This window comes from Tyto alba, unplaced genomic scaffold, assembly GCF_018691265.1.
Source record: "Tyto alba isolate M040663 unplaced genomic scaffold, T.alba_DEE_v4.0 Super-Scaffold_44, whole genome shotgun sequence".
In the NCBI taxonomy this organism is placed as follows: domain Eukaryota; kingdom Metazoa; phylum Chordata; class Aves; order Strigiformes; family Tytonidae; genus Tyto; species Tyto alba.
The window spans coordinates 9,546,583-9,574,325 of NW_024881320.1; the positions used below are offsets into that span (position 1 = coordinate 9,546,583).

The window sequence follows — 27,743 nt, forward strand, 5'->3', positions numbered from 1 at the left end:
GTGTCAGTGACTCCAAATCATATTTGCTCAACTGACCAAAAGCCTTTTTTCTAATCGTCAGTCATGCAAACTGAGTCAGGGTTTTTCCTTTTCATCCCTTGCCACCAATAATTAAGAGCATTTCAGAAGTGTGATGAAGTGGAAACATTTTTCTTGTGTATGGAATTCTGTAAATAATGTTATGATACATACACTTTGTTTATTTTTACAATTTGCCATGTGGGCGAACCTTCTAATGAATTAAAATACATTTTTTTATACTAAAAGGTGGCTGCTATATTTGCACATACATTACACGTGTGTTATTCACTAATGCATCTTTTGAAATACCCATGCTAACTCTACAGGTTTCCTCCTTCTCTAATTTTCTTGACAGTCTCTCGGACAGTGATTTTGGCCATTAACTGGCAGTAGGAATGTATTTTCTGATCCTCTCTTGTAAAGTGCAGAACAGTCTACCTGTTTGCTCTTATGCATCCTTCAGCATCTATCTGAGACTTTGTTTATCAGTATGTGTTAAGTGCCCTGCTATGGCAGGAGTGTGTTTAGGTGCAGAGGTGTTTAAAGCTAGAAACAAAAGAGGATTCTTTGGAGTCATAGCCTTAGGTATACAGAAAAAATTCCTGGTCAGCCATATGTATCCAGATTTTCAGTGTGCTCTAGAAACTTGTGTATGCCAGTAAATGGATTTGAAGATTATTTCCTTTTGCCAGTGTTGCAAAAATTGCTTGGAATCACCTGAAGGACTTTTGCCTAGTGACTTTCAGTTGAGCCTGACTACCAAGAGGGCATGCTGCTAAGCAAGCCTGCAGAATACATCACTGATTTATTCACAGTGTGAGAGGGAAATGTTAGAATTGAGGGTCTGCTCCTATGCAGGACAGCACAGCAGAGTCACAAGAGGCTGCTTCTGCATAATCTAGTATAGTAAATCTTGGGTCTTTCTCAATGTGACAGAGTTTCAGTTGTTAAAGAAACTGATAATGTTGCCTTCTCACATTGCTGTGAAATGCACACATAACAAGCTGGCTGGGCCACCATGGTTTGCTTGATCTGTTTCTAAAGTGATGCTGTCACCTTAGCCTGTTCTAGTTTTCCTTTATACTGTCAGGCAATTGTCATTATTGATGTCCTGGAGGTGGATTTTCTGAGTCACACAGGCCAGGGTAGATACCACTTCAGTAAGGTGGGCTGTAAAAGGAAGCTAATAACAGGTCTGAAAGAATCCCTAATGGGAAAGATGAGTATGGTAATCCCTGATTTTCACTCTGATTTTTAGCTGTTGGATCTTTCTGTGCTTGTTCCAAGGCTGGAAATCCCAAGTGCAGTGCAGAATTCATGGGAAACAAAGGAAGTCATGTGTCTGCTCTATTGTTTTTAGGTTTTTATTTTATAAATGCAACCATTGCCTCATTATATAATCACAGCAGGACATGCCAGGAAATGCCAGTGGATTTTTGCATTGTTCAGGTGAGTTATACTTCAGATTTGGCTTTGTATCTTCTCAGTGACAACCCTCACTATTCACATGGTGTTAACAACACTGAAGTTAACCAGGCTGTGCGGGACCCACCTGGTAAAACCCATTCTCTCTGGTCTTTATTTTTATTTAGCATCTTAAACATGCACAGCATTCAGAGTAAGCAGCTTGCCCTGCCCCTATAAAGCGTACACTATGTATATACAATATAAAGAAGGGATAAGTAAATATGAGGGGATAAACATAATTTTCTCATGGTCTCTGATATTATGTAGTTTTGGTGGTTTTTTGTAAAGAGCTTGGTCCTTTTGTTATTGTTTGTTACTGTGTTTATTTAAATCTATTTATTACTTCAGTTTTCCTTACATCTGCATGGGCAGATTAATAATTTTATTTGTTTGTCTTCTGCAAAATTCTGGTTTATTTTCTCGTCACTGCGTGGGTTGGTCTTCTTTCAGTGCATGCCCTTTTCTCTAGCATAGAGATGATTAACTTCTGCAGTAACTATGCAAAAATGTATCTGATATCACAATAGGAGCTTTTACAGCAATAAGTGGAATGCTAGTAATTTAGCAAAATCAGGGCTCCTGAAATGGCCTTTCCTTGCCACACACATGCTTTTTTCCACTCTTGATAGTAATTAGTCAGTTTAGCTTAAGGACACAAGTTTTCAGAAGCTGCAGCAACTTTTTCCACCCCACCCTGAGCCCAAATTGTGGCTGTTCAGGTTTGAACTCAAAATAACACTGTGTTGTTTAATGATGGTCAAGGCAATATGCATCACCTTGGGTTTGCTGAATTATGTGAAACAATGGAACAGACCTTTGAGCAGTTACCCTACTTATTCCCAATCTTGGTTTCCACCTGGTCTGATCTCCACTAGTGCTTTAATTACAGACTCCATAATCAAAAAAAAAAAAAAATTAGAGCACAGACAAGTTAACCTGTGCAGTTGTGTTTACATCACTCGAAACAAAGGTTGAGTATAAATGGCTCTCTTTATCCCAAAAACACAGCCTTTTCCATAGCATCCCCCACTTCCATATATTCCAGATGAGATGGATAGTTAGTACATTGGAAATGGGGGTTGTTGCGGACATAGTTAAGGAATTCTGGAGCTCCTGGGACGATGACATTGTCAGCCAGAAAAACCGATCCCTTCCGCAGCAAGTTGCATTCCTAGAAAGAAGAGAAATTCCTTCATGGTGGCTGTTAAGGAGACATTGGCTAGATGTAGTGTGCTCTCATGTTAACCAAGTCATACTGAAGTGCCTGCATCCAAAACCCCATTGTACTACGGGTTTGGAGGGAAGAAAAGACTCGGGCGAAGCCGAATAACCTTCTGATCCTTTGTGGTCATGTTTAATATGCTGACTTTTTCTGTTAACACAATCAGTAGAACATTAGAGATGCTGATGACATGTTGCGTCATCCACGTTCTGAAATAGCAAATCCAGTGCAGTGGGGGTGTGCAGTTTGCTGCTCAGATTGTTTCCAACTATGTCTACATGATCAGTAAGATGGTTTTGTTTTGGTGCTCCTGCCTAATGTTTGAAAACTTTTTTTAATATTGCATTAAAATGTTGTGGTAGCTCCTAAGGTCACCTGAGAGACTGGCATGTACCAGTCTGCTTTGCCAGTCTCAGACAAACTCCAAAACCACTAAATGAATAAAAGAGATTTTTCTGTGCTGCTTTTCCTTTCATGTTGTACAACTTTCTGCCACGTTCTTCAGGAATTGGGCATGAAGCAGGGTTTGTGGGCAATGAAGATCACTGATGAATTTCCACAAGTCATAATTAACTTGCAATATTCATTTCAAGTGCAATGTTTATCCTCAGTAAACCTACAAACCTAGTCTTTACCGGTATTTTTGTCTAGCAGAAGTTGCTTATCTGAGCTTACCAGCAGTTTTAAAACAGTCTGTAGTTAATCAGGCTTGGTATCCTGTGCTTACAGGCAGTGGTTGTAGCCAAAACATGGGGTCAGTTTTGTGTATCCCAGTATATTAGAGAAGTCCTGCTGATGAGTGTGCTGCAGAGGCTGTTTAGCTTACTGCTCTTGCCTCTGGTGACTGAACACCAGTCAGCACAGTAGAAGCAATTTTATAGACATGGCAAATATCCTCTGGTCTGTTGTTGCACAGTTTAGAGAAGCCTACAAGTGACAACATGCTGGTTTCTTCCACTGGTCATCAGGATTTTAGATGCTTTTTGTGACAGCCTTTTCTAGAAGTGCATGAAAAGGAATGCCCTCTGGACCACTTTCAAGATACATTTAATCTGAATATTTTATATTCAGATTTCATATTCACTATTCATATTGCAATACATGCCAAAATTACACATTAGAAGGTTTGTAACATCTGAGAAAATGTGGGGATCTTCTCTTCATTTTTCTGCTCTTAATTTCAGATGGGTTTTTTTAAACAAAGCAACTTTGTCACAGTTGCATCAGACTGACCACTATAATGGAACTGAACTACCTGTTTGTTTTGGCTGTTTTGTGAAGGTTAAGCTCTGATAAGGATGTGCTAGCTCTTTCCAATGGAAAGAGCTCAGTCATCCTTACACAGTCAGTTTCAAAGAAAACATTCTCTGGGTACAAAATAACTGTAGGGGGGGAACATTTTCTTCAGCTACTGCTGTGTAAATTTAATACTGGCTGTTCGTAACCCCAAACAAATTTCCTTTTCAAACAGCTATCTGGAGGACAGGGCTGAAATTAAAAAACAGGGGAGCCTGGATGAGAAAATAAGGTTGTAGTCCTCAAGCAGAGGTCAGAAAGTAGTTAGCAGGTTCTCAATGTAAGAGGCAGCCTCAAAAGAAGTGGCTTTATTTGTGAAGAAAATAATTGAAAAATGATACTTCCATAGAAAGAGTTAGGCAGCTGTAGAAAATTTTATCAGCCTGCAGCTCCAAAGCTAGGAGAGTATCTGTATGTGCTGTTGATGGATATAGATGTTGTGAATCTCAGTTATTTAACACTTGAAAATACCCTCCTATCCAGAAGCTCTCTAGTAGTTACCTCACCTATTATTGCCTACTGCTGTTACAGCCGACTTGTTTTATAATGCTAACAGTAATGGTTAAGGTGGGTTGGGAAAAAACAAGCATAAGTTTGACACGTTCAGGGCTGGAGATAGAGTTGGTCAGCACTTCCCTAGCAAGTGCCTGACTGGGGCATTCTGCACTCCTCCAAAGGCTGCTTTTCAGCCAGGTGGTGTAAAGACTCCCATAAAGTTGATACCCAGCTGTGCTACCAAAATAGTTTTTCATCAGAAGGCTCTGCTGGCTCCACAGACCCAGGCGAAAAGAAGGGGTACTGAGGAAATTAGAGAGGTGCAGCTGGGATATGCAAGTCCTAAATCTCACCTGCTCCCAGGATTAGGATGTTTTGGGGCGAAGTGTTTCAGTTAGTGACCATGCAGACAGTCCTTCTAGGGACCATAAGACCCAGACTGTGCACTCCTCCAGCTGGGATTTCTACTGCAGACCCATTTGTTCAGGAAACAAAATGGTTTAACAGTATTTGCCAGATCCTGAGCTATGTAATGTCAGCAGTTGTCCCTGACAGGAGTTTGGCATCCTATCCCCCTTGTAGGTTGCTATATTGGCTGCCATTGTTCATTTTACAGAGGATGAGGTCCTTCATAAAGAATAGAGGCCTCACGGCTATCAAGGCATTTGCTACTTTATCTCTAAGACTGGAATTGTTCAAACTGACCTGAAGCAGGATGGTGTCTGGTGTGTATCTGTCTTTCCAGTGGTCCAAGAAGACAAAATCCAGAGTATCCACTTCATATTTTTTCTTCAGCTGGGGGATAATTTTCTCTGAAGGGCCTTCTAGGAGTTTTACCTGAAATGCAAATCCATCTGATTAATTGTGAACCATTAAGAAAAAGCAAATGCCTCTAGCTCATTTTAAATTGTGGCCAGACATCAGCAATCCTGATCACAGCTCAATATTGCCTCAGTTGAATTATTTCATAGAGTTAGATCAAGTGTACTTTTTTCATTTTGACAAATCAACTCTGTTGTTTTCCAAAGTATGGGTTTGGGTGCTTTTGGTGTTGTTTTAATAATGGCAGAAAAAGTGATCTGTTGTTTCTGTTGGATAATGTGATCCTTTACTGGAAACATGGGAATGTCCTGTTGAAAACAGTACTTTTAATTACTTTTTTAGTTATATCTCAGTTGAATCTTGTAGTCCAAGAGAAGCAAAAACTACAGAGAACAGGTTAGTTCAGAATAACGCTGGAGGCTACAGTAGGTAAAATTGATATGGCCCATAGAGGGAGGAGGCAGGACAGAGGCTATTATGTCTTCTTCACAGATTTATTGGCATAAGTACAGTTAAACTGAAAGAAGCTGCTGCACATTGATTTGTTAAGCAAGCACCATATACTGTGAGTGGAGGAAAAAAGTGGTAAGGAAATCTGTCTGGTTTATGACTCATATTTGATCAGAAGATTAAATCAGACGGGGAAAATGCAATTTTAGATGTCACTAGTACTTCAGTTTCTTCAAGGAGTTAAGAAATACATTAGAAGATCTCATGGTGGGATTTATTTACTCTAGTTTTATCATCTACGTTGGTGTTGTCTAGTCAAATAGGCATTTCTCAGGCATGAATCCCCTGACCTGCTGTAGGTGTCTGCCTTGGGCTGAGATGGATTATAGGCTGCATCTCAACAAACTGTAAGTACAGACAGTCAAGACACCCCAGATTGCTCAAAATTTAGGTATACATATTGTGACTGATTGGATTTGGGTAAGTACATCTCAGCTGAAGGCCATTGCACATAATGCAACTGTTTCTTTTGAAATTTTGTAACACATCTTGTAACAAGTTTTGTAACAAATCTTTTGTAACAAATTTTTGTAGTGAAGAGCTTTGGAGAACAGCCCTGATTGTTTTGATCACACACACAAACCTCAAACTCCACCCTGACTCTCAGCTGGGTGTGCATCATACTTGGACCCCTGACTGGTGCTGACAAAATTAGCTCACTTGCACTGTATATACAAAAGAGCAGACACCCTTGGTGCCCTGCATGGACACTGGTAGTTTTTCTGTGCTGTTAAGCCTGATGGTTAAACTCTGCATGTTCCCACTTAGGGCGCTGTACTTGGCTGACAAGTAAAAGACAAATTTAAACCTATTTTTGTTGTTTTTATGGATAAAGTCCCACTAGCAATATATTGCTTCTTCATACCAACCAGAGACAAATGGTATTCACCTTGTCTTGTACTCCAGCAAACTCAATGATCTGTTTAGCTATAGCAGCAAATTCTGGGTTGAACTCCACAGTGAGAAGATGAGCTCCTGCCTTCAGTAGCCGAGCAATCCTAACTGCTGAGTAGCCACAGTATGTTCCCAGCTCCAGTGCAACTGATGGATTGACCTCTTCCACTGTCTTGTCTAGAATTAAGCCTGAATAAAATGGAAATAGGTTAACTTTTGACAAACTGGTTCACATACAGAAGAGCAAGTTAGTGACAGAAACTTACAAAGTCCATGTACTGAATTGCTTAGGATATTAAGGGGTTGATGTCAAATAATATACTGTATCCTTTGCAAATTGGTTTATCTGTGGTCAAGTTGATCATGGATATTCTAAGTTTCAAAATGCAAACTTTGAATTAAAAAAAAAATCTTACTTTCACAATATAAATATTTCTGAGTAAGGAAGTACCTGAATGAACTAAAATATTTAAAGTGTTCCAAGGGAAAGATGCAATGTTTTTTTTTCAAGAACTTATTGCAGAAACTGGCCATATTTGTGAAATGTTTAACTCCTGAATTTTGAGTGCTCATATTTGTTGCAAATGTTACATGCAGCAGTCTGATAGAAAATTTCTTATCCTAAATACTTATTTCTAAAGGGAAAAAAAAAAAAGGGTCTGGTTATGAAGTTGCAAAATATTTGGATTCACTAGATGAATTTATGGGATGGAAAACATTAGTCAATTGTTAACAACAAAAAAATGTTTCCCAAAAGAAGTGACAGTGTATTATATTCAGTCCTTCTGAAGAAAAGGATTTATTAGTGAGAAAATTATCTCCTCTTACTTGTATGGCTAGAAACTAAATAACTAATCTGAAAAAGTATTTGAAGGGTTTTTACATCGAGCCATGGAAATTTTCAATCTACATATGCATTTCATTACATGATATCTTCCTGGGTGTCATTTGTTTATGAATAGTGTGAAGATGATGCATCTTGAGATCATGTGGTCACTCAAAAACTTAGGGACTAAAGATGCATTAACTTTAACTCTTATCTGATGAAAGGTCCTCTCGTCAGAGCAAAACTACGAGTGAAATTTTTAAGAATATAATCCCAAATGATCAAAGTTTAGACCTTCAAAAATTCCTACTCAGCCACCACCTACTGTTCTGTTGCCCTAAACATCCCAGCCTGGCATGCAAAGGAGCTAGTTCCACAAAATGTACCCATGACAGGGAAGCATTTTTATTACAATGCTTACAGTTGTATTTCATTGGCTATGTTAATCCCAGACTAAGCAAATTTCCCCTGCAATTTCCCAGCAAGAGGTACTTTTGTGTCTAATTCATAAGGGAACATGTTAATGTTTTGCCTTTACTGTTTTTTGAAAAGATTGTCACTTTCCTGCAGCTAAGAAAATAATGTTTTGTCCATGTATTTTCCTTTAGGAGGCAAGAAAAAGATTATTTACTCACTAAGTAGCAAGACTGTGTGATAGCTGCTTTTGTGTACTACAGGGGTAGGATTTCTCCCCTCAGTAGTAACATATAACTTATGCTTGCATATATAAAATTCACAGTTTAAAATACTTTTTTTTTTTTTTCCAATTTACTATCTTTCAGTTAAGGATCTGAAAGTACTTAATGAATTATGTCTTAAGGCCACAGTGTATAAGAACTGAGGTGTACCACAACCCTATAATTTTCCCGTAAATTGTCAGCCTCTGCTTACACACTTGCAATGAATGTATACAACATTCAAACCCAGATTTGGGCCTATGACTTCCTGGATTACTCACTGGATACCCCTCCTCAGAGACATCTGCACAAGCATGCATTACTGGTTACAGAACTACTCTGCTGACCACAAGGCTGTTGTGGATTTTTTTATGCAGCAGCAGCTGGAAGTTACCATGTGAATACAGTAAGATGTCCTGTACTATGCTAGTCTTGAAGGATCTTTCAAGTGCTGGTCCCTGCCACAATTACCTTTCTCATTGCCCACATTCATGGCCCACTCTTTCTGGGAGCAGTACTTATCTATAGTGTCCAGCACACTACAGGGGTCTCCTCGGACTGCATTCTGCAGCACGAAATTTAAAATCCTCTGTTCTTTGCTCTGATTCATGATAAAATTGGTTATTTTCTCCCGGATTATTTCATTCCAGAAAATGGCAGCAGTGCCGTTTTTCCTGATGAGCACCCCAAAGAGCAGCAAAATGAAAAGCAGGAAGAAGACAATGAACAAAAGGACTGAAGAGCTCTCCAGCATCTGGAAGGAAAGAGAAAAACAGCCCAGGGTTAAGGTGGCACAGGAGAGAGCAATCTTTTTTGTAAACATTAAGCTGAATAACACACAACCAACCATGCTGAACAGGAACACACAGAGTTTAATTATGATGTTGTCCAGAGTAGCTGAAAATGACACTCTGTTACTTGGTAATGGATGGTGCTCTGTGGCACTCCCTTTAGAAGCCAGTTTTCCAGGCAGTCAACAAGTAGCTTTATTTAATGCTGTGGTCCCTTCCCCCACACAGCTGCTTAGTCCTGGCTCCAAGCATGCCACTGCACAAGGGGCCTCTCAGCATCAAAGCTGTTCTAACCATTTTTCAAAGGATTTAAAATCTTAAATTAGAGCCTGCATATGATCCCACTCTCCTAAATTTTGAGCACTGGGCAACTTCTAAGCTGGCCTTGGTAAGAAAATATGGAACATCTCACCCTTTAATTTTGAGCACACTAATAGCAGAAACTGGGCACTTAGGTAAGTTTCAAATCAGTCTGCAGGTCCTAAATTACTACCCCTTTGCTAGCACCTGCCCTTCTTGCATGCTCTGCAGAGAAGCTGAGCCTGATGTTTCAGCAGGATTTGACCTCCCTCTTTCTTTTCAGAGCCTGCAGCAGTGGTACCCAGGTGGAATCATTTACAGAAGACTACACTTTTTCCTGCTTATAAAACCTTTGACATGACTCATCAATGTGATATGTTTGAGATCAAAAGATAAAATTCCTTTTATAAAGTAGGGATGTTTTCTCACTGGTTATAAAAACATAAAACTGATGCCTCGAATCAGAGAAGAGCCCAGGCTCATGAAATTGAAGAGATGTAACAGAAGGGCACACTGTAATTCTCTGATGGGCCAGCTCAAATTATCGAATGGGATTGTGCCTATTCTCCTCCTGAAATTTGGTGTCGTAGGTGCCTAAGTGTGTGCAGCATGGGTGGTGTGTGTTTCTGTTTGAGAGTTTAAGGCATCTGAACATAAAGCTCAGCAGATGAGGTACATGTCACTGTGGACAGCTCAAGCAATAAATCCCATCAAAGCCATTTACTCTGATGGATTTCAGACAAGCCGCAATACTGGAAGGTGCATTTACTTCCATGCAGGAGTCACAGCACAAAAGATCTGATAAAGAACAGGTTCTTAAAATTAAGGAATTGATTTAGCCTTTGAGAGGGTGCCAAACTAAGGGTTGTGGTTTGCCTGAGGATTCTCTGCATGTGAAGCTCCTCTCATACAACCCAAAACACAACTCATCTCTGATGGTGGAGTTTATAACACCTCCACTTTTCCATGTCTACTTCCCACAAGTGAGGGCTGACAGTTGCACACTGGGAGGAGAGCACAGGTTGGAATATGCTCCACTTAGTTCTGGGATGAATGAATGCTATGTTTGTTGGTTCTTTATGTCTAATTAGGCATTTAAACAGAGATCTGAGCGATTCAGAAACAACTGTTTAACCTTCAACAAGATGACTTGAGTTGCACTGCTTTTTGAACTGTTATTCTTAAAGAGCATGACACTCCTTTTCCTAGTGTCTGATTCTTTCTACTAAGTCTCTCCCAGCTTGCTAAAAATGGTGACTAGCTTCCGCCTGCACTTCTATTAATGTTCCACCAACCTGGAGTTCAGCATTGCTCCAACCGGAGCTACAACATCCTTAATTTTACGAACTTGCCCAAGACCAGAGGTAAAGGGGCTATGTGATTAGCCAAATATTCCACCAGATCTCTTCCTACCTCTTCTTGCTTCCCTTTTTTGTTTGTTTCCCCAAAAATTGTCTGAGGGACATCCTAAATTTCATGGGTGGTTGGACTTTCACTCTGTAGTGACACTTGGCACATACACATTACACATGGGAAAAATCTATCCAACTGCTTTAAATTTTGAATCATCATGCAGGACACATTTTGAGTTCAGATGATGACTGAGTTTCCATGGAGATACGTTCAACCTACAGTACAGCTGATGTTTGTTCACACATCCACTTATCTTAGTTGCACAGCAAGTATGATTTATTTGGAGCAGTTAAAAGTCTATTTCTCTTGCTTTTAAGTAGTCACTAATGTTAATACCTACCTTTAACGCTTTCCTTGCAAAGTCTGACCCAAGACATTTACTTTCAGGGCTTGCCAGCACCATTAGCACATGAAAATCTTACGTGGGCTTTCTGAATTTTGTTTCCTACCTAATAAGGACTTGCTTCTTTACCTCAGCAGGATCACAAAGGCCTGAATTTCATTTTATTTCTCTTTCATTCTATGTGCTAGTAGTTCTACTGATCAGGCCCAAATGTCCTGCACCTCCGAGGTGGGACCTGTCCTCCTTCTAGTTCTTCTACGTGAAGGTGTTCCACATTATCTTTCCACTGAGAACTTGAATTAGGCTATGAAAATATCATTAGTTTAACAGAAAGAGATCTCTCTAGCTTCACTTGGCTTTCATGTCTTAGTTGATGGTCATTGTTGATGGATTTGGATTACTGACATAGTTGAGATATTTGTTCTGAACTGCAATAAACGGATGGAGCCAAGAAGCCATTTACTGATGCCAGCAGGTACCTTACCCTCCTGCCTCCGGACAAGGGAAACTGCGTGAGCCCCACATACCAGTGACTCACTTGTTGGCAGTCTGACTGTATGCAGGTACCTCTAGAACTGAAGACTGTTGGCATTCAGAATTATTTCAAACTACTTCCAGACAGAGTCTTCTGGTTACGATGGCATCCTCTGAATACAACTTGTTACAGGCTGTTGCTTTGGCACTATGAGATTCTGCCAGTGTCTTAGGGGCTGCCCTTCAAAGATCTGTCAGAGAGCAAGAATGGATGATAGCTGCAGGATGAACTAGGTGGAGCATTTTTTGAGGAACAGCTTTCCTCCTTTACTGCTTAGTTTAGATATGAGACCATTTGGTGACATTTGTCAAAAAAGGGAAAGAGAGCATCTGTAGGTTAACTCAGCCCTGCTCCCTGTCCTGCAGGAATGCTGAGACTTCTGTTTTGCACAGGGAACAGAGTGTGAAGACTTCTTTTCATACCTTAACAAAAAGGACCTGCTTGACAGTAAAATCCTGTCCCTCTATTTTCACATTGCTTCCCAGGCATGGAAGGGTATACCAGCAAACCAGGTTTCCGCTGTTTTATTTTCCCACACTGCTACAGGCCTTATACACTAAAATAACAAGACATCACTTGCTCAAAAGCCCATGTATTAAAGAAGGACAGCTTCTTCATTGCCTGCAACATGGGAAATGCTATTTTTTAAAATGTCACTGTTAGCCAGAGCAGACAAAAGCACTCAGATTAGACCTGCTGACTTCCAGTAACTTCTGCTGATCTCAAACAAACCAATTTTTAACCATCATCCTTGCTTGGAGAACAGTATCCTTTTAAAGATTTTGTTGATTTAAAAGAGCACACTTTGTGTAGAGAAAAACGCCTTGTTTGATATGTACATGCCTTATCTTTTCAAAGGCATAGACTGTATTTAGGCTGCTGAGACCCACAGCAGGTACTGCAGTGTGACACCCTGCTACCAAGATGCAACTAGTTAGGCAAAATGTGTAAACCAGGATATCCTTCTGAACCACGCAGTTAGCCATAGCCTTCTATCTCTTCTAGCCCTTCCTTATGCAAAAGCATGAGCAGGCTGACAGCCCTTTAACTTGTCTGGAAGGGCAACAGCTGATAGTTCTGCTGGGCCAGCTGGGAAACAAATTTGGGATCTTCAGCTATGCAACCTTATCGCTTCAAGTTCCTCCAAGTACTGACCTGCATTTCTTTTCATGTCTCTTCGGATCTAGACTGGTGAGTGGATGTTAGCACTTGTCTGCACGTTTGGTGTAACATATTTGTCAAGAAGACAAAATATAAATTTAAGCTCAAATGTGTGTGATGTGTGGATGGTCTTAGATCTAGAACTTAAGCAAGCAATTCAGCTTGGCCATTCCTATGATCAAGTGCTCACTGGGATCCATTTCTTACAGTGCCTCAGTTAGATTTTTGCACTTCTGAGTCCCACATGTATGCTACCATACATAACAGCAGAGCCCACCTGCCTCCACAGATCCTTAGAGGTTGCTCACAGGTACCAACAACCTATATAGTACATGCTGCTTTTTTCCATTCCTATACAAATTCACTTGGTTTTGCTATATTAAGGAATGTTTTTCAACTACTGAGGTTTTTTTAATTAGTATTATTATTTCTGTATAACACTCTAGTGCCTTCATAAACTGGCAGCATGGGTTGTTCTTAGCCAGAGCTCCTTTAGGAGGCAGTTATTCTGAAAGCCATTTTCCAGAGAAGGTAACTTTAAAAAGGAGCAAAACAGGCGTATCTTGGTTTTCTTTTATTTTCTTTTTTTGTTTTTCCTTCTTTTTAAACACAGTTTCTTTTTCAAAGCTTGTTCCTCTTAATTTTTGTCATCTTAGATGTAAAAATAAACTTAGTGATAGCAGTAGACTGTAAAAGCAGCCTGCCAAGAGCAAGATGCATTGGTGATGGTCATGCACCCAGAGGGAAAAAAAAAACAACTGTACCAGAATAGGCAATTGCTTTCATATTCTTAGATGGAAAATATTTGATATGAAAATTAAGTGCATAATTCAACCAATTTAAAACTACCACTACCTAAGAGACAGTCATGTTATGACATCTTTAGAAAATGCAACTGTAATTTTAGCTTTAATGTGGATTCAGAAGATTCATTAAATATGCAATAAAACTGAACTTGCACAAAGTCAAATTTCCCATAACCACTTATTACAAGGCAGTCACTCTTAATACTTGTACTGAGGTTCCAGATACACAAGTTAGCACTGCAACCTCTTCTGTGCATTAGAAACACCATGATAAAGTGAGCCTTCACTTTGAAAGCTAAAATTTGAAGTGGAAAGCAGTAGACAAAATGAAAAATTCAGCCACAGAATAAACAGAAAACCGGAGGGATGACATTATGGAAAGGAATGAATAACACATATCACTAAATCTGTTTTTGAGAAGACAGAGTTTAAAAGAAAACATATTAAAATTTCATGCCCAAACCCGTCAAACTACTGACGAGTCTTTCTAAAGCACTGGGTTATTTTCTTATGCATCTAATCTTACTCATTTGGGAAGGTTTCATAAGACCAAATCATAACTTGATAATGCAGTTCAGCAGTTTTCCCCTGATGCAAACCATAATCAAACAATCAGCATTTGAATGGGAGCACCTATGTTTCAGCTTGCAGAGATTCAAAAAGACACTTTCAAAGAGAGAAGCAAACAGAAATTGTGGGAATCTGCTGTTCCAACCTAGCTGCCTTTGAAGATAAAATACCTAAGTTATTTCAGTGGCTATAAAAGAAACCTCAGGAGACTGGCTCAGACTTAGGGATCTATTATTATGGCAATAGTTGTTAAATTAGGGGATTCACTACCCCTTTACTATTATATAATCTCCAGTTTTTCTAAAAACATTAAAATGGCCATGTGCTGAAGCACAAACCAATACATTCCATTCTTTATTCTTGTACAGGTGACTCCAGTCATTTCACCAAAAGCTATGATAAGGATCTTTGAATAATGTTATTTATCAGTTCTTCTGGTAAATTTTTCCAAGTGCTGTTAAAAAATAATTGGTCTTAGAATTCCCTGAAGTGAAAAAAATAAGGATTAGAACAATTGGTAACATCATTTTTTAAGGTAACTCCGAGAAACCAGATTAATTCAAATTGAGATTTATCTCAGTGTCTCATAAAAACTGTATGAAATTTTCATAACACTGTTAGAGGAAGGCATATGGAGTTTTGATCTAAACTACTGATTGGTACTGTTTCAGATTCCAAAACAACCTCCCTCTGCTAAAAACTGATATTTACTGAAAAGAAAAATAAACATGTTGAAAGTAAGCACCTTTAAATGCTGTGAGTTTTAATAAGGAAATATGCCTTAGTGGATTAAAAAAGTATCAAATTTGACTATTTAACTATTGTGAGGTTTATTTAATTTTGAATAATTAAAAAGGCCTCATTTCCTACAGATGCAAAAAATAAGAGGTGACAGGTATTAAAATATTTGGGAGATTGGAAACTGTTGGCTAGAACATTTTTCTAATCAAGGTGAATCCTTATAAGCCTAATTACAGAACCTCTCGTTACAATTTTAGCTTGGATAAACTGATACTGCTTTGCTTTGTACTGAAAATGAAGTCTTAAACATAATCACAAAAAAACCTCTTCTACAAAGACAGCATGTACATTAGACTGAAATTCTCCAGGACTGGAATGAGAGTAAGTTTTGTGATCCTGAACCAGGGAACTTAGGTTTGAGTCTTATGTTGGCAATATTTTTCTGATCTGATGTTGGGTGAGCTGGCTTATCTACATCTTTGTTGCCACGAGAGTAAGTTAAAAGTTACTGCTACTTCTGTAACTTTCAAGGTGTTATAAAGCTGAATTAATCTTTGTCAAAAGAGTCTATGCTATGGATAACACCTGAAGAAAGGCAAAGTGATTTTATCTGCATTAACTAAATAGAACAATTTTAGGATACCAAGACAGCAAACACCTATGTGACATTACTATTACTATTCTTGAGTTTATGAACAACAGTGTAAATATAGAGACAAACCGTGCTTCAAACACTTTCCTCAAGTGATTTCAGCCTGCTGGAATATCAGACCTTTGAGGAAAGATGATGTTATATCCAATCTTGCTATAATTTTTAATGCATTTAATCTAACTGCCAAGTACTGGTTGGTTCTTTAAGAGTTTATTACGAGTCTCCAAGCATCCAGATAGTACTTTAGCATTTTGATGCTAAAGGATTTAGAATCTAATTTAGACTTTATTAGCTCACATAACTTTGTGAATGGGGAGTTCTTGGTATATTTATACCATTCAACCTTTTTTCACAAAAGACTCCATCAGTCTCATGGTATTGAGGATAATAGAAATGGTCTACAATAGTAGAGTGCCTGGGGACAATGGGGCCTAACTCACTGCAGAGACACTGCTGCTAAATCTGCAGAGAAGAATGTAATAAAGCAAACAATTTTCTAGAGGTTTTTTACAAACACCATACAAATTAACAGATTAAATCCTCCCATACATATACCTGTGTGAAGGAGGTAGGTGTACCCCCTATTTTTAGAAAAGGGTTAAAAAGGTTTAAGTTCAAACTCTTTAAAAGCTTCTGCTGAAATTATGCCTTTAATTATCTCATGCAGTAAAGCATGTAGAAGATTTGCATGTTAGTAAGGATATATTAGCTGTTTAAGAAGCATTGCAAAAACAATGCAGAAGAGTCAGCACATTTCTACACATATTTTAACAATGTCTGTTGCTCTGCACTGGGCCAGAGGAGATCTGTGCTGTGCCATGACTGGGACTGGAGTTCCTGACTTTGTTTTATGCTGTCTTGAGTAAGGCAATCTCTGTTTCATGGCATTTTGCTTTTCTTGATCTTTTCCCAGAGCAAGAAAGGCAGAGTATTTTGGTCAGAAAGTCTAAACTGACTCCTGCCAAACATATTGTATCCTGTTGCTGCAGGCAACACAACTCAACAGCTTCATATTTTAGAACTTTTAAAGGTCAAAAAAATATCTTTTTACCTCATGTTCTTTTGTTATTGTTTATGTATTTTCAAATGAGTGCAACACTGTGAAGAATAATCAGCATATTGCCAAATGTGAATAGCTTGTATTTCAATGGAAACTTAGTCTGGGAGTTTGACATTCAGCTTTTCCACTGACATCATGAAAACAAGCTGAACAGACTTTATATAATTTTTCACTAAGTATTTATTGCATTAAATCTAAATTTCCCTTTTTCTAGGTTTTTTCAAATTACTGCAGTTTAGCTTCACTACCATGACTACAAAAATTCAGACTTCTATAAATGTAAAGTTCTGATGACATTTTCCCCTCCCCCAGGCCTTTTGTCTTGTCTTTTTCCCTCTTTTCAGCTTGAAAGGAAATAAATACAAGTTTCTTACTGAATGAAAAGAAAAGAACAGAAGAGTTCTGTTGCCTACTAGGGAGTCCCCTCAACTAAGCTTCATAAGGGTCTTTAAATCCATTCTTCCCAGATAGGTTTCAGTTAGGATAATTGCTACCCACTTAAAACTCCCTTCACAGTAGCCATTGCCTAAGTGGTATTCGGTGCCATCAGCCAAAGGAAAAAGTTTGTATAATGCTTATGTGCCCCATAAAGAAAAGCAGGGTTTAGAATAAACTGGCCTCAGTGACAGGCCATGGATCTGTAGCGTTCTGTTCCAGACTGGCCTAGTGAACACCCTGCATGATTAAAGCCAGAGTTTGGGTTGAGAGAATTCTTCAAGGATAAGAAATGCACTTTACCTGGCCTTGAGCAAAGATAGCTTTTGAGGAATAAGATTCTTCTAGGTAGCCCTAGGAAGTGCTTGTTTCTAATAGATCTTATTCACACTGCAGAACTGTAGATGAGTTTGTGCTATTTGTATTAGTGTCTGAGGCCCGGGGGTTGGTATAGCTCTCCTGAATTGTACAAATCCCACCTAGGATGCAGTGGGCTGCTAAAGGTATAAAATGCTCTACCCTGTCAGCACAGTACAAGCTGATCTGTAAAAAGTTGTCTTATCTGAGATTTTCATGTTCCCCAGGGGGGGTAAAACAAGCTCCTATTGAATGATTTTACCCCAAATAGCAGCAGGGAGAAAGGGCTAGAAGATGAAAGTCCAAAATGGCTAGTTGTCCTCTTCATAATCAACTGTGACAAACCTATTTCACGTTCTCTCGTTATATCACGAAGATCAAGGGCTGAATTCTCAGTGTTCCAAATCCCCACTGCATGCTCCTGCCCTGCTTCCAAGGCTAGCAGTTAATCCAGTGTAAATCTGTCTGCCTCCCGGCACAATTTTCTGCTCTCCCCAAGCTGCTTTTCAGGCAAGGGGGAATGCACAAATGAAACTTGGTAGTGAGGACACCCACTGAGGGATCTGAAAGAGTAGGAAGGAACTTGCTGATGGAATGCTGGTTTATTTCTATGGAAATGAACAGCTCTAACAAGCCAGGCAAGGTGGGATCCACCACAGCACAGTAGGTAACCAAAGCACTGCATGGAAAAAGGCAGCCTGAGACAGGGCAGAGCATGAGACCTTGTTCTCAAATCCTGAGTGAATGCCCTCCCCAGAAAGGTAGTTGGACTGGGCACAGAGTGTCTCTTACTTTAGCTAGAAATTGCTTTCTGAGAAATCTCTCCTGAGAGAGTTTTAGCAAAACCGGTATGGATGGCCTCATACATTAAGGTCTGGTTTCAATGACTGCTGCCAAAATTATGTTTTTTTCAGAAAATTTCCAGTCAGTTCTAATTCTAGTGATCCTGAAGGAATGCTGAAAGACAACAATGTGGGACTGGCAGAGATAAATCTGATACCAGCTGCAAGCTGCTAAGAAATATTGCTAAACTTGAGTGACAAGTAAATTGTTTGCAGTGTTAATGTAGTTAAACTCTTTTTCCACTGATGCAAACTAAATCTGTAAATCAGGAAATTTTTCTTTTGCATTTAAGTATTGCAGTGCTGTGCAAATGCATGAGATTCTGAACCTGAGGGCTTTGTTAGAGGAGCCCATGGCTGAATAAGCGGAAAAAAAAGTAAGCTTAAGTGCAGAGATGAAGTAAAGGTTGTTTATGAAGATCACCAGTAAGACGTGTGGTTGACAGTATTGGTAAATATGAGCTTGTTTTTAAAGGACAGAAGGTAAAGAATGTCCATAAAGGCCATCAGAAAAATACTCTGTTAGCAGCAACAGGACTAGCAGACAAAAGTACTAGCTTTTTGTCTGTTCTTCACAGGCATTTTGCTGTAGCAGAACTCCCTCTTGAGAATGAAAACCCCCATAAAATACAGCTGCAGGCAACACATTTGTAAAAGCAGCTATTCAGTTAAATATGACTGAACTGAAGCTTGACTTGCATTCAGTTTCTTGAATACCAATGAGTACCAAATTCCAGCATACTTATAGCCATAAATTACATTTTCAATTTAGTCAGGGTTATCTCATCTCACTTCTTTCAACTGTCAAGGTTTACAATACAGTACAAATGCATTACACACAAATATGTCCTACTCTTTCTCTGTGAAAGCTGTTGCTGCCCACGGACTGGCTTCCTAACAATGAGTACCAGTCAGAATGTGGAAAACACTGCTTCTTTCATATTCACCACTGTTTAAAATAGTGACATTATCTAAGATAGCAAATCATGTCAAGTCTGAGAAATAAGAAAATATAAATATGTACCTTTCTCAGTACAGCAGAAGCTGTTCCCTCCGATCTTTTCCTGTGCTGCTCTGATGTGGATTTTATAGAATAAGAGTCCAAGAGCCTGCAGTATTCAGTCACTTTCGATCACATCACAGGAATAGCTTATCAGCTCTGTTATACAGACTCTAAAAGGAGCGGTGTCCTTTTCCCCAACTCCTCCTATCACAGATTTCTGCACTCCTTAAAGGTGCTCAGTGCTCTAATAACCTTAAAGAAAGCTATTCATCCGTCCCCTAATGACAGTGTTCTTGTTACTTAGTTACAGCACAGCGAATGCTGACAAAGTCAGGTATGAGCTAAATCTGTGCTCAGTGTAAATGCAGTGTTCAATCAAACAACTCCAGGAATTAATTTGGCCCAAGGGATTTAGTTCTTTTTTCAGCTCAGAAATGGCATGCTACAGCCAGTGCAGAAGTCGTAGAAACAAGACCGAGGCATACTGGTTAAATATAGAGTGCTGCTGGAGGGAGGGGAGGCACGTACAGCAAATCGCTTAACAACTACAGAAAGAGGTGAAATCAATACATTATAAATAGTACACTTGAATTTCTATAGCTTCTAGTTGGAAAAATATTCTTCTACAAACAGGCCTAAGATAAAAGAAGCAGCTTATTCTAATAAATCTTGTTCTTGGCTTGACTGTCTATATTGTTTCCTCAGAGGTAGAAACAATATAATCAAGCTGCTATTAAACTGCACCATAAAATAAATTAATAAGAAAAAACAAAACCCAAACACGATGTAGTAGCAGTTCTCAGCTATATTCTCACTACAAAACTCAGATCTAGTCATCGAGCATTTGAAGCTCTAGCCTAGAAACTTTTTAAAGATTCAAGTAAAGGGTTTGTATCAAATGTGGCAGACACAAGAGCTGAAGAACTGAAAACAGGCTTTGTCACATGAGGGGGGAGGTCCTTAAAAGAATTAGGGACTACCTGAGAGCATGACAAGAGGAGAATAAAAAATTTGAAATGCATGAATTAAATAAAGAATTGTGGAAAAAAAAAAAAAGGTAGGTGAAGATCAAAGTGTTTTTAGTTACTGTAAATAAAACTTAACTAAGATCCTGCAATATAGCACAGTGCCCAATGTCAATACAGAATAACTCTGAAGTATCCCTTCCATGTATAACAGAGATTTAGCCCAACAAATATTTTCTTATAATCCAGACATCAAGCAGAACAAAGAATGAAATAAGCAATACTGCACTCCAGCTTCACTGAGAGCAATTTCCTGTCTGGTCAAAAGCTGGTTTAGAAGCCGTGACAGGTTGTGTCTGCACGATCCCTGATGCCATCCACAGTTAAAATTAAATGAGAATTTCTTTTGCTGCTGGGCTGTGGAGAAAAGAACTTAAAACAGTAAAACTTATTCTATGCACTGACCTGGTTCTGTAAGCATTCAGCTACTCTTTGGAGATGTCCTTGCAGTTAGCTATAGCTAGTTGTAAACTGGTGGGTGGTATCAGCCCAGCTTCTGTTTAGCAGCATAAATTAGTGCCAAGACTTACCAGATTGTGCAGCATCCCATGACAACACTACTAAAGGACTTCTTACTTTGAGCTGAATCATATTCTTCAGGCTAGAAGCATGGGAGGAGCAAACTTGCTTCTGCCTGCCCACAACTGTTTACTTGTATGATAAAGACTATGCCTGCAAAGTAACCCTTTCTGTTGTCTAGCTATTTCATCACATAATTTAAAATGGAGAATGGCAATAACTGCAAACTAGATAAAGCCAGAGGTTCAGTTAGTTAAACCACCCAAACTGTGTGATAATGTCCATAAGTTGCTTCCAAGTTAATAGAAAGTTGAAAGCTTGTAATACACTATTATGGGATATTTTTCTTCTCCAAGTTTCTTTGGCAGGCTGTTAGACATTGGCTTATGCCTTTCTTTAATTTACCTTTTTGCCCAAGACAGGGCCTATATAGGTATGGATATTTTTGTAAGTTTTTACTAACATAATAACAATGCTACAAACTCAACAGTGCATACATTTATATGCTATTCACATGAATTTTCTAGGTAGCAAAAATTTACCCTGATATTAATACATCCCGGTTAGAGAACTGTGGAGAGCTATAAATGTATTGGTGTAGTAGAATTTTTATGTAGACACAAGACCTTAAAAGATGGATTTGGTATTGTAGAATGTCCAGATACTGCATTCACAGGGCACATCTATGGGAGGATGTACACTCGGGATGTCTTAGCTTGGGAGCAACATCACGTGAGTGGCAACAGGTCAGAATAACTGGCTAGTTCAGACTGACTCGCTTTGACAGTTGACAGAGTTAAGCTCAGATCTATCTGCACAAACTTGAGTAGAATTCCTCACGTACAGAGCTCCCAGTCTCAACATGGCAGTGCTATCCCCACTTGCTGTATATAGCATGGAGCTAAAGCCTTCCCACTAAATCCATGCCTGTCATAACAACAAATGGCATTCCCTTCTTCTAATAATCCTGGCCAAAGGCTAGTTTTTAAAAGCCTAAACAAAGGGAGACAGGAATGCTAGCACATTATCATAAATCCCACAGATCATGTGAAACACTGAGTGGAAGAAAATTCCTTTGAGTTTGCATTTTCAGAATGGCATGAGGGATTTTCTTTTATGTGAATTTGCTGTTTTCCACAGTCAAAGTAGTTTCTCTTGCTGAGAAACGTGCAAAAGAGAAATTTTGAGAAAGGAAGCACCACTCATGTATGCATCAGGAAACTGCCTGGAGATATCTAAAATAGGAAACAGCTAAAAGAGACAAAAGATGTACAGCAAAAGTTCTACTCTAAATGTTAACAGATACTACAAGCAGCAGACTATTTTGTGTTTACTATGCATCTTAAAAGGTTATCATGTAGACTGAAAATAACCTTTCTGCTTTCAAAGACTTTATAACTCCTTATGAAAACTTTGAGGCTCAGATAAGCCTGTCATATTTCTGTCTTTTCTCCACTCACTTTTTTGGTAATATATGTTGAAGCATTTGAATTAAGTTAAGAACTTGTGTTACTTGAAGCTTCATCTGTTTCTGCTGGCTTTTTCCCTAACTTGCAATCAATTAGTTGTTTAGGATAAACTATGAATACAAGATTCTATGTTAAGGAAGGAAGGAATAAAATGGCATAGACTAAAATCTGAATAATGACAAATCCTAATCTCAGAGAAATTTCGGAGGTGGGAGGGGAAGGCAAACAAGACGGAAATAGCAACAAAACTGAAATGTTAAACCATTTTTGATGGTTTATGAACAAATGTTTCCAAAAGATGAAACATTGTTAACTGAAGGATGTATTCTTTGTAACAAGACGTCATTTTGGGGCACTTAGCAAATATTAGACTGGTTGGTTTTCTTTTAGAAATGGAATTTAAATTATGACCTCATTTCGAGTAATTCTATGATGTGTGTACTTTTCTTAGCTTTCTCAATGTAGTTGTTTTAGATACATTTACAGACCTCACATAAAAAATTATTAGCTAATGGGATATATTTCTCCCAGTTTAACAAAATGTTGTAAAGTCTGTAGAATTCACATAGAAATCTGATCATCATCTTGATCTCATAAACCAAAATTAGTAATTTTCTTCCCTTATCAGTTTGACTTTTAACTCTCCTGAAGATTGATTTGTCAAAGCTATTAAAAGCAGATATCAAAAAATGCAGAAAAATACAGCAGTTTGATTGTAAGCAAACAACCACAGATTCCTTCATGCCAATGTAAAGCAGTACTCAACAAAAAAAGTAGTATTAGAAAATTCTTACATGACAGTTAAGAAGCCTCAAATAAAAGTGGTAAAAATACTTCTGTGGTTTACCCTGGATCTGTGCCTTCAAACAAGGATCCTCACTTGTCAGAGCAACCCCCACATTAGAATTCTATCCATATATGTAGTAATTTGAATCATAAGAGCATTTTACCATCCTCTGAAAAAAGACTGGTAACGACCCCTCCCCTGCTACCATTTATTCTGTCCTGTTTGTAGCTCTGGGATATAGTTCTCTCAGTCACCAGGGACTATGTCAGTACTTCCACTTTTGCATTCACCGTTTGACATGCCTGTCTTCCACATGCTTTTATTTTCCCTCCTCCTTGATGCTAAGGACACCATGCCACACACTAGCAGAGAAACGAGAAGAAAAAAAAAAAATCCAAAAAAAACCCCCAACTACAATCAATCACAAGAGAGACGGTAAGAAATCAAAAAGTCCTACCTCATGTAGAGACCTCTTAGTTCAACCAGTGATCCAGCACAGTTCACTGACACTCTTATAAATTATTAATTAGGTCATGCCACAAAATGCAACCATTGATGTAATCCATTTCCCACCCCCCCACTAAAAAAGAAACAATATTAGGACTTCCAAAAATGGTATCAACTATCTGCCTGAAACCTCTCTTCTTTCCCCCACTCTTACAGGTCACTAATCTGGCAACATAAGACATAAAGCAAAATCATGCCGGAAAAACAGGGAAGACAAGGTGTGTTTGAAAAGTCAAAATTTCTAAAATGTTAAGTATAAAAAGTATTGGTCCTGGTTGTCTTCATGAGGAAGAATTTAAGTAAGCCATCGATAAATCTAACAAAAAGGGGAAAAAAGTACAGAATTCCAAGCTGTCCTTACAATACATTCAAAAGAAGAAAGTCCGATCACTAACAGTATCAATTCATGCCTTGCAAAACCTGTATTTTGTTGAATGGATTTATACACATTTCTGAAACATATTACAGTGGTGTATCCTTTGCCCTCTTAATAGCCCACCGTTTATAGTACACCGAATAAACACCTCTCCCTGGAAATCGACCAGACCACATCTAATGTATAAAGTTAACTTATGACTTTAAATATGACTAGCCACAACTGGCAAAATTCTGTGGAAATATGATTTTAAGTCTGATAGCTATCTTGTAAAAAGTTCTTTTTAATCCCAAGTTTTGAAAAAATATGCTTTCTTTGCAGAAACACAATGCTTCATGTAAATGATTCCTGATACTAGAATGTATTTGACACTAATGGAATTAATTCTTGCTTTCTTAAAAGAAACTGATATATATTATATATATATATATACAAAAAAAACGTGTATCTCAATAATTACTCTGATCAGCTTAATGCTAACCACAAAAGAATTAAGAGACTAGAAGCTATAGGAGATGAGCCAAAGACACATTAGAAACCCTGTCTGATAACCAAAATCTGTCTCTGTTCCCTGAGAAAGATTTTTGAAGTGCAGTGCAGACATACCTGCTCAGTGCTGACTGCAGCAAATATCAGTGGCTACTCCTCTTATTGATATTGTCACCATGGGCAAAACCTACTCCTCATTGTTGATGTTTGCCTCTAGTGGTCTCAATGACTAAGTTCGTGACAACGTGCAAGAACAAGTAGAGTAGCATTACAGACTTTGTATTTTCTTCTGAAGATGGTGGTCCTGATGGGAAAGCCCTGGCCTGTGTAACAGCACAGTGTTTTCTCATTAGCTGTGAGATACACCCAGGGGGCTGGTGACACCCCAGCTTCACACTGTCTGCCAGTGGCACAGTAGCAGCTGTGGATAGTTCTGGTTCCCAGATGCCTTCAGAAGGATGCCAAGGGAGACCAACTGATTCGCTTTCAAGAGAGAAAAAAGGGTGTGTGATGACGTGTTTAGGAACACACAAATGTCTAAAAGAAGCCAAAATCTCACCACTGCTGTGTAGGCTGTGGTTCACTTAGACTCTGAGCTCTAAAATAATGAAAGCAATCAGTAATGCTAGTGTACAGTGTGGCTGTTACAATTAGCACTTGGCCAAGATCTTACCCTTAAAAGAGTTTAGGAGCATTACCCCAAATTCATCAACAATTCTTTCCTAAACTGCCACTGTAGGTGCTGCTTAAAGGTACTGCTTTCTATCAACAGCTTTGCTATATTTAAGGCCTTTCCTTATTAGTAAAATACCATAATGCTGCAGGCACATTTCTTCACATAAACTTCTTTTGTGTTTGGGGAAATTTAATTTTACCCTTGATCCTACGTGGATCCTACATGTCTGAACTTCATGCTGTGTAAAGAGCATATGCTCAACACTGTCTGATTCAATTCAGGATAGTGGCTAAATTGAACAACTAAAACAACTTTGCATGCGTGTACCTGCAAAGCATAAAAGATTAGTATCTGAATATGCTTGAGGTTTCTTTAATTCAAAAGCCTCTCAGTTCTACTGCTGCTGCAGTGGGTAAGAGTGTTTCTAGAGATTTATTGATTAGTGCTGTTGGAGGCAACAGAGGGGAGTTTTGCCTTTTTTTTTTTTTTTTTTTCTTTTAACAACAATGATACTGGACAAATTGTCAATCTATTTCCTGAAGTGATAGTAATTTTCTAGTATTTTCAAACATTAATGGAGTGAGAAAAAAAAATATTCAGACCTACACTGGTGGTGATGTTAGTTCTACAAAACTTGCTTTTGAGTATTTTAATTTCCTGCCATTTCTCCTCAACCGTGTACTGGATGATTGATGGTTTCTGAAACAAAATGGTTGGATGCTGCCCCCTTGTGAGGCAGGCCCTTGCTCCGGAGCCAGCTGAACCATGACTGCCTAAAACTTCTGTTGCCAGCTTCCTCTCCCCAGGAAAAAGCAATTGATTCTTTGTCCCAAACTCTGACTTGGCTATGGTGGTATTTATCACATACGATTCACTATATACAGCAGCAGGGGGGGGTCACTAGTGTGCTTCGGTAAAGGACAACAGCCAGCACTTCCAAATGAGAAAGACCTTGTTCCCTGTGGTATTGTTTTAATCAATGCCTACTTTGAGGCCTTTTACCTTAGGCTGCCAAAATACATTACAAGCATTAATAACTCTCACAACTCCCATTGCCCTAGTTTAATCAATAGCTGGCATGTGGCACAGGGACAGGAGATGCTGCCAAAGGCTGTGAATCATCTGAGGTGCTCCGACAGGTCATCTGCACCATCACTGTTAAACCAAGCTGTTTGCGCTGGTCTGGTTCACTGACCTGTGTAGCACCGGCTCCACCATTTTGGTTGAGGAAGTCGTCTTCTCTCAGAGAAGAGTTCCTAGTGTCTCTCTCAACACTGATGTACCTTAGCCACAGGAATCCGAAGCAACATCACGTGTTGCCTGTAATACCTCGTGGAAGTGAGAGGCCTTATTCAAACCATCTTCTCTGAGGTTTTTAACTTCCAGCCCATGCGCTGCATCTGAGGAAGGGGCTGCGACATCCCACCTCTCACCGTGTCCATTACAAAGGGATGTGCGGTTTCAGAGCGGGAAAAAACAGGGCTCTCAATATCGGTGAAGGTTCTGGGCTGTTTTCATGCTTCTCTTCTTTCCCGAAAGGCTTCCCTGAACCTCTTTTGCAGCAGGATCTTGGGAGAAAGCCAGTCAAGCAACGCGGGGGGGGGTGGGGGTGGTATTCCCTCCCAAACGTTTGATTTTAGCTCAAACTCGCTTCCCTAACGCCAGAGCCTGTGCCTGCCATATCAAAAGGCTCCAGAAGCCGGAGCTCCGGGCGCAGGGTGGACATTGTGTTCGCACCCGCGACACGGCGATACTCGACCCCTTCACCCCCCCGCCATCCTGCGGCCCTCACCAACCCGTCATCGCCGCCCTCTACTCAGGCGCTGGTCGGCCACCTCGCGGGGGTCCTGGTTCGGCGCGGAGGCCCTTTGCCGTACAGCATGGCGGCGCTGTGGCGGAGGCGGGAGTGTCTCCGGCGAGTGTCGGGGCTGTGCTGTACGGTGCGAGCCCTCTCAGGTACGGGGTGTCCGCTGGGCTCGGGACTGGCAGAGGCCGTATCTCCGCCTTTCCTCGCGGGAAGCGAGCTGCCCTCTCCCCATGACGCCAAAAGCGGCTGGGGAGGGTCCCCCGAGCCCTTCCCACCACCCGCACGGCGGGGAGAGGGCCGCGGACGCCTCACTTTAGCGGCCGCTGTGGGGACCGCAGACCGCTGCCCTCCCCCCGCCCCGCGGCGCCACTCTCCTCCCTCAGCGGCTGAGGCGGGGAGAGCTGCAGGCTGGCTCCATCCGTAACGGCTTTCGGCGCTACCCCTGCCCGGTGCCTCTCTCGGAGCCCGTCCCTCGGCCCCCGCGTTGCAAACGGAATCCTGGGCCGCAGGTGGCTGTGAGTGAGGCGAGGCCTCCTGCGCTCCTGCGATGGGGCTTTCTGGAGCGGCACCGGCACAGCCCGAGGGGCAGCCAAACCTTTCCTCTAGGCTTAACTCCCACGACCGGCGGCGGGTCTCAGCCTTACCCAGCCCAACTGCCCAACCTGAACGGCCAAGAAAAATCCCCCAGCCCTGTGGTTGCACAGCTATTGTTAGATGCTGTGGGCCTCCCCTGTCCTCCCTGAGCTGCTAACAGCTCTGAAAGAAGGGGCTGTCCTGATGCTTGTGCAAAGGAAAGAGGCACTGCTCACCTATGGGCTTCTGCCACTTCAGAACTGCTCTGGGAGACTG

General features: G+C 40.0%; 2 protein-coding genes across 6 annotated transcripts in view; one reads left to right on the plus strand and one right to left on the minus strand.

Moving 5' to 3' along the window:
* Positions 1-1,371: 1,371 nt before the first annotated feature.
* On the minus strand, positions 1,372-26,997 carry COMT (catechol-O-methyltransferase). Of its 5 annotated transcripts, none has more exons than XM_033008234.2 (5): positions 26,884-26,997; positions 8,702-8,984; positions 6,723-6,916; positions 5,207-5,338; positions 1,372-2,659 (listed from the first exon to the last, which is right to left on the minus strand). In XM_033008234.2, exons 2-5 carry the CDS (start codon positions 8,982-8,984, stop codon positions 2,480-2,482), a joined length of 789 nt encoding a protein of 262 aa, XP_032864125.1. In that variant the 5' UTR covers positions 26,884-26,997; the 3' UTR covers positions 1,372-2,479. The 5 variants fall into 5 exon arrangements, with proteins under 5 accessions (XP_032864125.1, XP_032864126.1, XP_032864122.1 ...); XM_033008235.2 differs by lacking the exon at positions 26,884-26,997 and adding an exon at positions 26,283-26,841; XM_033008231.2 differs by lacking the exon at positions 26,884-26,997 and adding an exon at positions 20,795-20,867.
* Positions 26,949-27,743, plus strand: part of TXNRD2 (thioredoxin reductase 2) — a 37,160-nt gene continuing 36,365 nt past the window's right edge. Inside the window, exon 1 of the mRNA XM_033008230.2 lies at positions 26,949-27,043. Within this exon, the coding sequence (XP_032864121.1) occupies positions 26,968-27,043 (76 nt within the window). The 5' untranslated portion in view covers positions 26,949-26,967. The remainder of the gene's footprint in view (positions 27,044-27,743) is intronic.